Below are 15,160 nucleotides of genomic sequence, written 5' to 3' on the forward strand. Positions count from 1 at the left end.
TTCAAAAGGTCATTATTTTTATTGAAAACGTTACTATGTATTGTATATGAAAATATAAATCGGAAATTGATATTAATAAAGCATCGAAACACCGTCTTATTCAATATCCATTTCATCTACTCGACTGCGTACGCGATTTTTCTTCTTCGACTTCTTCGTGGGGGATACTGGTGGTACCAGAAAACTTTCTAGAAACTCAATAGTATTCAAAATCGTATCGCGGCCAACATTACCAATATGGTCTTTATCGAAGTAAACAATCGGTTCGTTGGCGCATGTACAAGGTGTGGAGCGTAGTGGATCCAGTTGCTCAACATCGTTCGGGCTGGTCGTGGCTGGCGAATAAAACAAAATTGTTGCCAAAAATTTGATTTTTTCTCAATTTGTTAGTTTAAATTAAGTATTTTTGGCCTAAAAACACGTATTTAGTAACAAAATTTATATTTACCAAATAATGGTCTGAAACATTGCTTTATTTGTATCCACTTTTGGCAGAACTGCTTGATGGCGCTATCGTTTTTTTTGAAAAATGTCCTTGCAGTCTCATCGACACGCCCTTGCATGAAGGTTGGTATGAACGGCCACTTGCCTTTGGCCGCAAAGAAACACACTATATCTATAATATTAACTAATTGATATTAGTCTGTATTTTTAATAAATTTTCAAAACTACCTACACGGTATATTGAAGATATGAAAGAAGCCGCGTCGCTGTTCAAGACCAGAAGTCGCTAGTATACCTTTTCGCTCTTCCAACTTCAAACTCGGTCCGAATAAGCGACCTTCCTTTAGACGTGCTTCCTCAGCACTCTCTGCCAGGTCAAATGGTATCTCCTCGATGCGTACGCTGCGCAGATATGCCTGGGTAAGCGCCAGTTGATAGACGAGGCAAAGTAGGAAGGTGGGCAATACGCACCAGAGAACTTGTGCGCCAAATGACTTCATTTTGAAGAGAATTTGTTTAAATTTATTTTTTTTTAACTTAATTCTCGTTCGTTAAGCGTAATTTATGTTCGGACGCAGCGAAATATGAAATTCAACTGAATAAAGTTATTCGCAAAAGTCCTGTATTATCCCGTTGTATCCTGTAGGTATCTATTGCATGTAAATGACTTTAATTGCGAATGTTCGCTCATGTTTCTGTGGAAAATGCATGCATTGCATGTCATTGGTACATTTTAGTTCGTATTCATACTGACACTCATGAGTATGAGTATGAGCAGCGCTTAATTGAAAGGACTAGTCTGGATAAGTTAATGGGACGAAAGTGCAATGAACTGTGCGCAGAAATCAGTGTTAGGTGCCGGGAATAAAAATATTTTCTCTTTTTATTTTTGTTATACACATAGAAACACATAGACAACATTATGCAATTTTATTATTTTCAATTAAAAGTTAATCATACGACATGTAGTACCTGTATAGAACCATATTATCTAGCGTATACTCGTACTCATTTGCTCACCAAGTTATTTCTCTTATTTGCGGTTATACAAATTAATTGATGATCTTTATGATACATTATGAAACCAAAATATTTTATTTTTATACTTTTTTATATATTGTTATCAAGAAGAGCTTGATTATATTTGCTTAATAACCATGCCCAACCATGCTCACACAAAGATTATGTTGAAAACTACTAAATGTGCATTAAGCCACCAACGAAAAACTTTGGAAACACAACATTTTATAGAAGTTGGTAAAGGAAGCTGCACTCAGATTGGTATAAAAAAGTAAAAATGGTTGGGGTGTCGGCCACTTCTCTGTCAAATACTATTGTTCAGGAACTACTCCACCGATTTCATTGAAATTGGAAACATAATACTTTCTTGAGAACCTATGGTTATGCGTTGAAAATAGGCGAAATCGGTATAAATCCACGCCTACTTTCCATATAACACAATTTTTGAATTTCATCATATTCCTTCACTTTATAATATATACATACATCAGGAACCAATGAAGATAGTCGAAGAAAATTTTACACAAATACTGTATTTGAGGTATGCCATCACTTATTGAGAAATTGTCGACAAGGTCCCACATATTGAATATGAACACCTCAGTGCCAATGGAGAATTTTTTACCGAAAATATTTTTAAATATTTCAGATATTTTACAGAAATTCAGAGAGAATATTTTTCTTTTAATAATGTGCCTGTGTGCCAAAAATGTGTAAAATCGGGTCTACTTCCCATAGTTACCATATACCTAATATTGGGATTGGCAAACATCTGCTGAACTTTATACCTTATATATGAGTTAATATGTAAGATACCTTAACAGACTTAAGGGGTTATACACAGTTAGACGACCGAAAAAAAGTGAATTTTCCAGAATTTTTTCTGAGAAAACTTTTTAATTTATTGATCCAAAAATTTATACACATATTATGGTATCTTTTAACTGTATTTTAAAACTTAGTACTAGTAAAAATATTTATTTGAAAAAGAGTTACAGCTGATTTCCAGGAGCTCCTCTCAAAAAAGACGTTTTGCGGTGACCACTATATCTCGGAACTGGATCATCCGAAATTAAAAAACCAAACAGATTTCGTTAAAATAATGTTAAATCTAGTAATTAATCGAAGGAATAAGACGAATTGACAAAATGGCGGTTTCTCAAAAAAAAAAATCGATTTTTCACCGAAATTTCGGCCTTAAATTGTTTATAAAAAAAAATATTTACCGGAGAGAAAAAATCTACGATTAATTACTAAAAAATATATTTAAGAAGGTCGTGTTAAAATTTGAGACTAATCGGTCTAGCCGTTTTCGAGTAATGTTGGTCACCGACTTTGAAAACACCATTTTGAGAAAAACGCGTTTAAAGTTTGGACCTTGTACTTCCAAGCAACTGAAACGCCTTTCAAATTTGCTTGTAACTTTGAAAATATTCACCGGAACGAAATGAAATTTTCTGTGTGTATTCTTAAATATATGTACATTAAGAAAATGAAATAAAAACAAAAACGATTTTTTGAAAATTCTAACTGTATATAACCCCTTAAGTGAACGTATAGTCTTGAATACAATGATTTTCGAAATTCTAGTATACTTTAAGTCGAATATACATATGTGTCAATTACCTGTTATCTTAATAAAATCAAATAAATAAAAATAGAAATATTTCTAAATTGTGACTTAACGAAAAATTTCATTTTATTGCATGGGAAATTTTACATTAAATACAACTAAATCTAAACTTTTACTACTTTTATATTTACACGGTGCTCTAAATGTAATGTAATTATATAAATATGACTATATGCATATATCGATTGCACAAAACGTTTTCGCTTTCGGTTCGTTGTAATTCGTTATCGAAATTCGTATTTCGTACTGTTTTATTCGAAGGTTAAAAAAGAGAGAGAAAACTAAACACCACACGCTTCCAAAGCGATGCTGTCAGTATGTAGTTACATTTCCAATTGTACTTGTTATGGTTGTTGCTGTAGTTGTGAATGGTTTGCTATTTATAGTACATCTAAAGTTGTACAACTAAATTTACTCGGTGCGTTTTTGTTGTCCAGCGCAAGCGGGGTCGACGCTTGTTCTTTGGGTGGCAGCACATATGTCTTCTTCGAATGGCGTTGCCAGAACCACCTTACAAAGGCTGTAAATAAAAGGGCGAACATAATTAATTAATTGTTTAATAGTTTTCTATCGTTTTTAGCATCACTTACCGAGCACAGCCAATGCCACTGCCGCTGCAATCACCCACCAAAGCCAACTGGGCGCTTTAACGCGTACAGCCTCAATTTTACAGCTATGATATCTCGTTGAGTTGACAGTTTGGTTGTATGGATCTGGACAATTGTTGTTATCGAGTTTGCCTATAAATAGGTTTAAAAAAAATATATTAATTAATCAATTATGTTATGGCTTTTGGTTGCAGTGAGCCCAAAGAAATGAACAAGATTCTATTGACGCAGTAAAATGTTTAACAAAAATATATTTTTATTGATGATTGTGTATGTATGTAGCATGCATCGTTGTACGTGTCTCTTCCTTATTCAGCATTTCCTGTATTATTGCAATACAAAATCGTGCAGCCTAAAACTATGCATCGTCTTTGGACTGCTGAATAAATGCGCGATCAATACATGCGATCAAATCTATTACATGTTTTGAGAATTCTGTCATTCATGCGTAAACTCAAGCATGTGGACTCTCTTTCGGGTTTTACTATAGTTTCAGTATTATATACAGTTGAACTTCTCCATAACTAGAACTCTTGAATTGGCAATAGAAATCAAACCTAACTCGTAACTCGGAAGTCTCTCTAACTCGACGTTTTTTTGTGGATTATGGCGATTCGAGTTAGGGAAGTTCAACTGTATTATTATTGTGGAGTCATGTAGTGAAATAACAGAACCAATGAATGAGTCACATTTATCAACGGATTAATATATGCACATACGTTATAAAAACAAAAACAAAAACGTACGCTTAAAACCATATCTATCGTAAGGTTCCAAGAACAAAGCTTATGAAACAAAAATAAAGAACATGAGTTAATGGATTTTCCATATAATTTTGTGGTCAGCATTACCTTAAGCAACTTAAAGCGTTTATTATAATATTATGCAGTGAAGCTGTATTCTGATACTGTTAGCTTTCTATGTTATTTGAAGTGCATTTTTCGAAATTTTTTGATTTATGACATACTTCTAGTAAACAAGTGATCTACAATCGCTGCTCATTTTTATAAAATTCAAAAATGTTTGAGATATTTTAACTTACCTGTAAATATCGGCACAAAATGAGAACTGCCGTTAATATATCGTAAATAACGGTTCACTTGTTGGCGACCACAATTACTAATTTCTGTTTTCTGCAGATCTACTGTTTTCAAATTACACATATTGGCTAGTGAGTTCACGCTGAAATCAGTCAGCGGATTTAATGAGGCATTCATGTGCCATAGTTCTGTAGAGAAAAAGAAAGTAGTTTTTGTTAAGTTTCAATAATTATAAAAGTTTCATAATTCTATTTACTCACTTGGCAGTACACCAAAATCGGGCAGTTTCTTTAAACCGCAATCGGCTATATTTAGATATTCCAGCGGTGCTTCTATTGGTGTTTCAAGAGCCTAAATGGATAATAGGAGATGATCTTACTAATATTTTATTGAATATGACTTTTTAAACGAAATATGTATTATACGAATTCAAATTAAAAAAAAAAAAATAGTGTGAAATATTATTTATGGATCACAAGTAATCTAAGAATAATTAGTTTATATGAAATATGTACAAACCTTCAGATCACGCTCCAGATTAAAGAGCTCATTACCGTCAAAGTAAAGATTTCGCAGTGAGGGTAATTGAAAAATTTCCAAAGGTATTGAGGTAAGCGTATTAAACGACAGATCGATCTCCTATAAAGTTGAAAAAAAAAGAAATTGAATAATGACAATCACAACTAAATTCACTAATTACTGGAGCAAAATGTCATCACTCTAATAGCACTTATGTAATGAAGAATTACAGCGCCGTTAGAGAGCGCGGCATATGCATGCACTTACCTCCAGCGATGTTAATGGCGCAAATGTGCCCGGCTCCACCGATTGTATCTTATTATCATAGAGCACTAATATTTTAATGCTTGTATAGCGTTCAAATGAATTCTGTCTGAGCTTTTTAATGCGATTGTATGAGAGATCCAGTATCTGTAATTAGGCGGGAAACAAAATTCCTTTTGTTATTATAGTTACACTAATAAAAATTTCACTGATTAACGATGAAGCAACGGCATGGTAGACTACTTTACATTCAAACAAAAGTCAATTGTTAACATTTAAAACTCAACTTTAATTCAAACAACTCACAAATGCTAAAAGTCTCACTGTACTCACCTCAACCGATGACTTCAGGTTCTGTGGCACTTCCCTCAAGCTCATCTGATAGCAACGGATTTCGAGCATGCCCGACTTTGTCAAACGCTGACACTTGTGTTGGTCCTGTACGTGGCCGAACGGCAACATCATCTTAGTGTTTATTGTTATTAAAGCCAACAAGGCTACAGCAACCGTATGCAAGTCCATACTAAACGAGAATGAAGTAACGAAAACGTATGCAAGAGCAGTGAAGAGTGAATGTGGAGAACCCGAATTATTGAAAGCTTATATATGTAAATTGAAAGAGAAACCCACAATAACGATATACAAAAACCATTCGTCTGCGGACTTCGTGTGAAGTTTCATTGATTTAATGAATCTCAGAAGTATGTTTGCTGTTATCTTACATTTTCGCGCTCATTTAATTGCAAATCGACTTAATTAGTTCGTGCCATTTATTAATCATAATATTCATTTGAATGTGCTCCAGTGTTGTGGCTAAATCGGTCAAAGGCTCTTTGCGCAATTTTCGTGGTTAGAACACTTAAGGTTGGACAATTTAGAGAAACATTTTATTCATACAAACAAGTTTTGTCATAAACTGTATAAATATAGATGTTAAAAGTCTGGGAATATAGCGTGGTGCTTATGAGTACATGTAAGCAAAAATAAAATGTTGTAACAATTTTTAAAGGAACGCATGAATACTACTTCTAAAGAATGCTTACCAGTGCAATTAATTGGAAAAGTGCTAAAAAAATACAAAATCTTGTCATGTTTTCAAAGGAGGTATAATTAACTGATCGTGTACATAAAGTCTTGTTGACTATGATCTGCAGATTCCAGATCATAATCTGATAACCTGTAAGATGCTGAAAGTTAGAGTTGGGTCACCATGAGACCAACTTCATGCTTCTAGCAGCATTTCCATAACATAGCGATAGCGAATCCTAACGACAAAACAAAACAGTGAATATGAAAATGTTTATGTTTCATTACGGATCTTTGTACACTTCATATTATTCCGAGAATCAAAGCTTGCAAAACTTGCCCAGCTATGCAAGACTATAATCTTAGAAAACTATAGTGATATTTTCGGAAGTTTCTGTACTGGCATTATTAATATTTTGAAATAGTCACGGCGATCTAAAAAAACTTGTTAAACCCATTATAAAAAGAACCATAACTTTAAAGATCCAAAAGCCATCTGTTTCTATAGTTAAAACTATCAACCAACTTTTCCGAATATTGACAATTTTCCGGTGTTAAAAAGAATAAACATTTACCCTAAAATTATTGTCTCATAGTTTCTCGAGTATTTGGGAAACTCTAGTGTACTTGGAGATCAAGATAAGAAAATACGTTCCTTTTGCGTCTTTATTAGTTCCTTATGTATACTTGATAAAGTGAAGGAATCACATGGAATTCAAAATTGAGTTGAGAAAGTAGTCGTGGTTGTGAACCGATTTCGCCCTTTTAGTAATTTCCTAACCTTTGTATAGGAGGTGGGCGTAGCTATTATCACATTGCATTAATTTTAAAGGTATGTAATGGGGTACGTAAGAGAAATGGCTGCATAAAATTTGGTTGTAGGTTTTCGGCCATTTTGTGAGCGTGACAATGGTCTGATTCCGCCAACCTCCTCACGGTTCCAAGGAACATGTGTACCAAGTTTCGTCGATTTTTACTCAAGTTATCTGTTGCACGGACAGACGGAAGAACAGGCAGACATCCGGATTTTAACTCGTCTCGTCTAATATTTTCAAAAATTAATTAGTTATCTCTATGATCAAATTACTTTAATTTCATGCTATTCTTTTCCATTGGTTCAGCCCTTTTGCTATCTTTTCGATATTAACAAATCAATTCATATTTAGTGTGATGGGACAGCAAAAGAGATAAGTGAGGAAGAATTTTTATCATCTCCGTTTCTTCAATTATATTCGATATGTAAGCATATTTTTATGTCACGTTGTAATGAAATCGAAAAAAAACGTTGTAATGAAAAAAAAATCGAAACGATCTCATTGAAATCGGTACATTCTAACCATGCGATGGCGCAATCCGATTTTTTTTTCTACTTAAAAAGTATGCAAATGATTCTAAGAAATCTGTACCGAGTTATGAGATCGTCATTCAAACGCCTCTGTTAATGACGCTGATTTCAAAAGAAGACGTGAATTGTGGTGGAAATCGTATATAGACCGCAACTCCTCTTAATATCTCGGTTCAAAACATTTTAATTTGAATTCTTGAATATGATTAACTTAATTCTTGAACGGCGTCATCGCCAAATATTTCACTTTTTTTTACGAAACATAAGTAAAAATAACAAACCAAGCATTTCATTTGGTAGAATTTGTTCTCAGATCGAAACTGAACTAGTCTTTTCTTGGAATGCAATAAAAAACTATTCGCTGAAGAAGGTAAACTCCATCAACTGTATGGAAAATATGAATAATAGTCATAAAATGGAATTACAGTTGAACTTCCCTAACTCGAATCACCATAATCCACAAAAAAAAACTTCGAGTTAGAGAGACTTTTAGTTAGGGAAGGTAATTTGTATGAAATTTGACTATATTATATTGTTATTCCGCTCATTATTCCCGTTCTGATGTATGGCGCCGAAGCGTGAACGATGACAACATCCGATGCGACGACTCTTGGGGTTTTCGAGAGAAAGGTTTGCGTAAGATTTATGGTCCTCTGCACATTGACAACGGCGAATACCGCAGACGATGGAACGATGAGCTGTACGATTTATAAGACGACATTGACATAGTTCAGCGAATAAAAAGGCGCTGGCTAGGTCATGTTGTACGAATGCATGAAAACACTCCAGCTCTGAAAGTGTTCGATGTAGTACCCGCTGGAGGAAGCCGCGAAAGAGAACGACCTCTATTCCGGTGGAAAGACCAAGTGCAAAGTAACCTGGCTTCAGTTGGTGTTTCCAGTTGGCGTCAAAAAGCAAAAGGGAGGAACGTGAGGCGCGCTCTGGTGAATTCGGCTATAATCGCTTAAAGCGGTTTCAACGCCAAATATATATATACATATATTGTTATAGAAGTTCGAGTTTTGGAAGTTCACCTATATTTGAATTAAAAACATTCTGGTACTGTTTCAGGTAATATTGCTCGTTGCCACCAACTATACTTACAAAACTTTATTTTCCATTTTATTCAAAACAAAAGAAATTTTCTTGAACTCATTTCACATTTATTACAAAAACAATAAGATAAATTTAATTTTAACTATATATTACTTAATTTATTCATGTATTTAACTAAAAATATATTAACATTACAGTAAATAAATATATTTAGAAAAAAATATTTAAATTAATTGAACTAATTACTTTTTCAAAAAGTAAATAATTTGTGTAAAACTAAAGTGATATTTACATATTTTTGATTTTTCTATATTTATGTATGTATGTAAATGCACTAAAGCATTAGAAGGCACCTTTTCGATTGGCTTATTTTAGTTCCAGTTGTAGGAAGTAAAAGTTTCTTTGATATTTGTACAGTTTTAACTTATGTATTTACATATAACTAAAATTATTTATTAATGTATGTACAAATATTTTTAATTTATATATTAAATATTCTTAAATGGTCACTAAACGAAATTGTTTATATGATTGCATTGAGAAATTTTACACTAAGCAAAGCTAAAGCTAAACTTTTAATACTTTTATGTTGACACGGTGCTCTAAATGTAATGTGACTTTATATATGTATATAATTAATTATAAAACTATACTCTTCAAGGTAGGCACTTTTCTAGTTTTGGCAAAACGATTTCGCCTTCAGTTCGTTGTAATTCGATATCTAAGTTCGTATTTCGTACTTTTTGGCAACACTTTGCTGTATGGCGAATTTATATGTATATAACTAAATTATTATTCGAAGATTAAAAAAAAAGCAGACACTACTCTTCCAAAGCGACGCTGTCATTAAGTAGTTACATTTTTAATTGTAGTTATGGTTGTTGCTGTAGTTGTAAATGGTTTGCTATTTATAGTGTAACTAAATTTGTACAACTAAAATTACGCGGCATGTTGTTGTTGTACTTTACAATTACGCACAATCACAGTCCTGCAGCGTCGTGCGATCATTGTGACTCTTCAGCGCAAGCGTGGGCGACACTAACGGCTGTTGTTTGGTTGGCAGCGCATTCGCTTTGGTTTTAGACTTCGCTTTCTTCGTCTTCTTCTTCTTCTTCGCATTGCGGCAACAGCACCACCACGCAATGACTGGAGAGATAAATATAGAGTGGAAATAAAATTAATTTAATTATTTTAATCGTTTTTAACGTTACTTACCGAGCACAGCCAATGCCACTGCCACTGCAATCGCCCACCAACGCCAATTGAGCGCTTTGACAAGTTCAGCCTCTGCTTTACAGCTATGAAATGTCGTTGAATTGACAGTTTGATTGTATGGATCCGGGCATTTGTTGTCATCAAGGTCTTCTATTTATAGATTTCGAAAAATAGATAAAAATGAAACAATTAAATAGGTTTTTGTTGGAGTGAGACAAAATATATGAAACAACAATAAATATACAAAAACAAATTAAATTTTATGAATGATGTGTATGCATGTGAACATATATATATATATATATTTGGCGTAGGAACCGCTTTAAGCGATTATAGCCGAATCCACCAGAGCGCGCCACTCATTCCTCCTTTTTGCTTTTTGGCGCCAACTGGAAACACCAAGTGAAGCCAGGTCACTTTGCACTTGGTCTTTCCACCGGAGTGGAGGTCGTCCTCTTCCGCGGCTTCCTCCAGCGGGTACTGCATCGAATACTTTCAGAGCTGGAGTGTTTTCTTCCATCCGTACAACATGACCTAGCCAGCGTAGCCGCTGTCTTTTTATTCGCTGAACTATGTCAATGTCGTCGTATAAATCGTACAGCTCATCGTTCCATCGTCTGCGGTATTCGCCGTTGCCAATGTTTAGAGGACCATAAATCTTGCGCAAAACCTTTCTCTCGAAAACCCCAAGAGTCGTCTCATCGGATGTTGTCATCGTCCACGCTTCAGCGCCATACATCAGGACGGGAATAATGAGCGACTTATAGAGTTTGATTTTGGTTCGTCGAGAGAGGACTTTACTTTTCAATTGCCTACTCAGTCCAAAGTAGCACCTGTTGGCAAGAGTGATTCTGCGTTGGATTTCAAGGCTGACATTGTTGGTGTTGTTAATGCTGGTTCCCAGATAAACGAAATTATCTACAACTTCAAAGTTATGACTGTCAACAGTGACGTGGGAGCCAAGACGCGAGTGCGCTGACTGTTTGTTTGATGACAGGAGATATTTCGTCTTGTCCTCATTCACCACCAGACCCATACGCTTCGCTTCTTTATCTAGTCTGGAAAACGCAGAACAAACGGCGCGGTTGTTGCTTCCGATGATATCAATATCATCGGCATACGCCAGGAGCTGTACACTCTTGTAGAAGATTGTACCCTCTCTATTTAGTTCTGCAGCTCGTATTATTTTTTCCAGCAATAGATTGAAGAAGTCGCACGATAGTGAGTCACCCTGTCTGAAGCCTCGTTTGGTATCGAACGGCTCGGAGAGGTCCTTCCCGATCCTGACGGAGCTTATGGTGTTGCTCAACGTCAGCTTACATAGCCGTATTAGTTTTGCAGGGATACCAAATTCAGACATCGCGGCATAAAGGCAGCTCCTTTTCGTGCTATCGAAGGCAGCTTTAAAATCGATAAAAAGATGGTGGGTATCGATTCTTCTCTCTCGGGTCTTTTCCAAGATTTGGCGCATGGTGAATATCTGGTCCATTGTAGATTTTCCAGGTCTAAAGCCACACTGATAAGGTCCAATCAGTTCGTTGACGGTGGGCTTTAGTCTTTCACACAATACGCTCGACAAAACCTTATATGCGATATTGAGGAGACTTATACCACGGTAGTTGGCGCAGATTGTGGGGTCTCCCTTCTTGTGGATTGGGCAGAGCACACTAAGATTCCAATCGTCAGGCATGCTTTCTTCCGACCATATTCTACAAAGAAGCTGATGCATGCACCTTATCAGTTCTTCGCCGCCGTATTTGAATAGCTCGGCCGGTAATCCATCGGCCCCCGCCGCTTTGTTGTTCTTCAAGCGGGTAATTGCTATTCGAATTTCTTCATGGTCGGGTAATGGAACATCTATTCCATCGTCATCGATTGGGGAATCGGGTTCGCCATCTCCCGGTGTTGTACTTTCACTGCCATTGAGCAGGTCGGAGAAGTGTTCCCTCCATAATCCCAGTGTGCTCTGGACATCCGTTACCAGATTACCTTCTCGGTCCCTACATGATAATGCTCCGGTCTTGAAACCTTCTGTTAATCGCCTCATCTTTTCATAAAATTTTCGAGCATTACCCATGTCGGCCAGCTTTTCAAGCTTTTCATACTCACGCATTTCGGCCTCTTTCTTTTTACGTCTGCAAATGCGTCTCGCTTCCCTCTTCAGTTCTCGATATCTATCCCACCCCGAACGTGTTGTGGTCGATCGCAACGTTGCGAGGTAGGCAGTCTGTTTTCTCTCCACTGCGGAACGACAATTCTCATCGTACCAACTGGTTTTTTGGCGTTGCCGGAGACCAATTGTTTCGGCTGCAGCGGTATGCAATGAGTTTGAGATGCCGTTCCACAGCTCCCTTATATCGAGATGCTGATGAGTGCTCTCCGAGAGCAGGAGTGCAAGTCGAGTAGAAAATCGTTCGGCTGTCGGTTGTGATTGCAGCTTTTCGACGTCGAACCTTCCTTGTGTTTGTTGACGGGCGTTCTTTGCTGCACAGAGGCGAGTGCGTATCTTTGCTGCTACTAGATAATGGTCCGAGTCAATGTTTGGTCCTCGGAGCGTACGCACGTCTAAAACACTGGAGACATGTCTTCCGTCTATCACAACGTGATCGATTTGATTGCGCGTGTTTCGATCAGGGGACAGCCACGTTGCTTGATGAATTTTTTTATGCTGGAATCTGGTACTACAGACAACCATATTTCGGGCCCCAGCGAAGTCGATCAGCCTCAGGCCGTTTGGCGATGTTTCGTCATGGAGGCTGAATTTTCCGACTGTTGTGCCAAAGACACCTTCTTTACCCACCCTGGCGTTAAAATCGCCAAGCACGATTTTGACATCGTGGCGGGGGCAGCGCTCATAGATGCGTTCTAGGCGCTCATAGAAAGCATCTTTGGTCGCATCGTCCTTCTCTTCCGTTGGGGCGTGGGCGCAAATCAGCGATATGTTGAAGAACCTCGCTTTGATGCGGATTGTGGCAAGACGTTCATCCACCGGGGTGAATGCCAGGACTCGGCGACGTAGTCTCTCTCCCACCACAAATCCAACACCGAATTTGCGCTCCTTTATATGGCCGCTGTAGTAGATGTCACAAGGACCCACCTTCTTCCGTCCTTGTCCCGTCCATCGCACTTCTTGGACGGCGGTGATGTCAGCCTTTAGTTGTATGAGGACATCAACCAGCTGGGCAGAGGCACCTTCCCAATTAAGAGTCCGGACATTCCAGGTGCATGCCCTCAAATCATAGTCCTTTATACGTTTGCCGTGGTCGTCATCAAAAGGGGGGTTTCTCATCCGAGGCCTGTGTTTCTTATTCACTGGTTATTCGTTTTTATGTGGTGGGTCCCAAGCCCTACGCACAACCGCACAAGCGGGCTTCGCCTTCTCACTTTAGCTCGCCTCCAAACGGATGTCTGTTAGCTACCCAGGGGATACTTGGTCTAAAACCGGAAGTCGTGAGCTGCTTGAGTCATATGCAAAAGAATCGTTCCTGGCCACTCCCAAGTGAATGGCAATCAGAAACTTTCCTCACTTGCGTGAACTTCTACATATGACCCCATCCCCCCATGTGAACATACATACATACATATTTATCAATATCGTTGTATGTGTGTGAGGTCTCTTTATTCAGCATTTCCTGAATGAATGCAATAGAAAATTGTGCATCCTAAATGTATGCAAACCCATGGAAATGCTGAATAAATGCGCGATCTGTACACATGATCAAATCTGTTACATTTTTTGTATGAATAACTTCCACTTACCTACAGATATCGGCACAAATTTCAAACTGGCACCAATATAACGTAAATAACGGCTCACTTGTTGGCGGGCACAATTACTAATTTCTGTTTTCTGCAGATCTATTGATTTCAAGTTACACATATTGGCTAGTGAGTCCACGGTGAGATCGGTCAGCGGATTTAATGAGGCATTAATGTGCGATAGTTCTGTAGAGAAAAAGAAAGTAGTTTCTGTTAAGTTCGTAAGGTGATAACAATGGTCACTCAATTGCAATTTTGAAACAAAAGCAATTATTTTGATAAGAATTAAAAATATATATATATAAATTCATTTTTAAATCATAATTTTCTGCTTAGATTACTTTAAGCAATTATATTATAGTTTTGGTTAAAATTTTCACTTATAATTGTAATATTTAATTTTAATATTATATACATATGTATGTATGTATATATGTACATTAGAGTGGGTCAATTTTTTTCTTGACAAAGCGGTTATCAAAATCGTAAACTACGATGAATTCTAAGAAAATTTGTCCAAGAAACCATGGGTCTAAAATGAAAATCGAGCTTCCGGTTTTTAACGAGAAACTTTCGTATATTGTATTTTGTAAAAAAAAATCCAATTCCTATTCCACTGTCGATTGTTTGCATGTTTTGTAGATATCGAAGCTAATTTGCTCAAATTTGGTATGTGATGTTGTATTTAAGCAGAAAATTCGACAGTACAGAAATTTTTTATAGAGGGCGTGGCACTGCCCACTTATGAGTTCATATGTATATCTCTGGAACCACCTCACCGATTTTTTTCAAATTCTGTATACGTATTACATTATGCCTATGTAATCGATATTTGGAAAAGTATCAAAAGCGGACAAAAACCACGCCCACCTGCCATATAACGGTAATTTTTGAAAACACTAAAGATCAGAAATTTTAATAACTGTTGAAGGGAAACATCTAGAGTTTGGTATTCGGTGTTGTATTGCAGCCAGAAATCCGACTATATGAAAATTTTGGCATGTCACCGCCCACTTTTGAGTGCATATGTAAATCTCTGGAACTACTTTATCGATTTCGTGTAAATTTGGTACACATTTTAAATTGTACCTAGTTAGGTGAGATTATGAAAATGATTAAAATTGGGTAAAAACTACGGCCCCCTCCCATATAACGGCATTTTTCTGTTTGTTTCTTTGATTTGCACTTGTTTTTTTTTTAATTTTATTTGTTTGCTATGATTTTATCAACT

At 36.7% G+C, this 15,160-nt stretch overlaps 3 protein-coding genes and 1 long non-coding RNA gene across 9 annotated transcripts in view; 1 reads left to right on the forward strand and 3 right to left on the reverse strand.

The window, feature by feature from the left end:
* Positions 1 to 96: 96 nt before the first annotated feature.
* Positions 97 to 944, reverse strand: LOC105209248 (uncharacterized). Its single transcript, XM_011179555.3, has 3 exons — positions 677 to 944; positions 449 to 616; positions 97 to 335 (listed from the first exon to the last, which is right to left on the reverse strand). The coding sequence occupies exons 1-3, from the start codon at positions 942 to 944 to the stop codon at positions 97 to 99; spliced, it is 675 nt and encodes a 224-aa protein (XP_011177857.1).
* A 2,381-nt stretch (positions 945 to 3,325) lies between these two features.
* On the forward strand, positions 3,326 to 3,817 carry LOC128922528 (uncharacterized). Its single transcript, XR_008471745.1, has 3 exons — positions 3,326 to 3,468; positions 3,535 to 3,619; positions 3,678 to 3,817. It is a non-coding gene; the product is annotated as an uncharacterized LOC128922528 (long non-coding RNA).
* On the reverse strand, positions 3,446 to 6,111 carry LOC105209250 (relaxin receptor 1). Its single transcript, XM_011179561.3, has 7 exons — positions 5,862 to 6,111; positions 5,532 to 5,675; positions 5,265 to 5,384; positions 5,006 to 5,096; positions 4,748 to 4,933; positions 3,688 to 3,837; positions 3,446 to 3,617 (listed from the first exon to the last, which is right to left on the reverse strand). The coding sequence occupies exons 1-7, from the start codon at positions 6,048 to 6,050 to the stop codon at positions 3,478 to 3,480; spliced, it is 1,020 nt and encodes a 339-aa protein (XP_011177863.2). The 5' UTR covers positions 6,051 to 6,111; the 3' UTR covers positions 3,446 to 3,477.
* A 3,017-nt stretch (positions 6,112 to 9,128) lies between these two features.
* Positions 9,129 to 15,160, reverse strand: part of LOC105209249 (leucine-rich repeat and immunoglobulin-like domain-containing nogo receptor-interacting protein 2) — a 32,195-nt gene continuing 26,163 nt past the window's right edge. For 5 of the 6 annotated variants that reach the window (XM_011179558.3, XM_029038461.2, XM_054233321.1 and 2 more), the window contains 3 exons: positions 13,930 to 14,115; positions 10,171 to 10,320; positions 9,130 to 10,101 (listed from right to left, as the gene is read on the reverse strand). In XM_011179558.3, the coding sequence (XP_011177860.2) occupies positions 9,926 to 10,101; positions 10,171 to 10,320; positions 13,930 to 14,115 (512 nt within the window). In that variant the 3' untranslated portion in view covers positions 9,130 to 9,925. Of the gene's footprint in view, positions 10,102 to 10,170; positions 10,321 to 13,929; positions 14,116 to 15,160 lie in introns of all 6 variants that reach the window. The other variant, XM_011179556.3, reaches the window with a different exon arrangement.

Source organism: Zeugodacus cucurbitae, chromosome 6 (genome assembly GCF_028554725.1).
Source record: "Zeugodacus cucurbitae isolate PBARC_wt_2022May chromosome 6, idZeuCucr1.2, whole genome shotgun sequence".
Lineage (NCBI taxonomy): Eukaryota > Metazoa > Arthropoda > Insecta > Diptera > Tephritidae > Zeugodacus > Zeugodacus cucurbitae.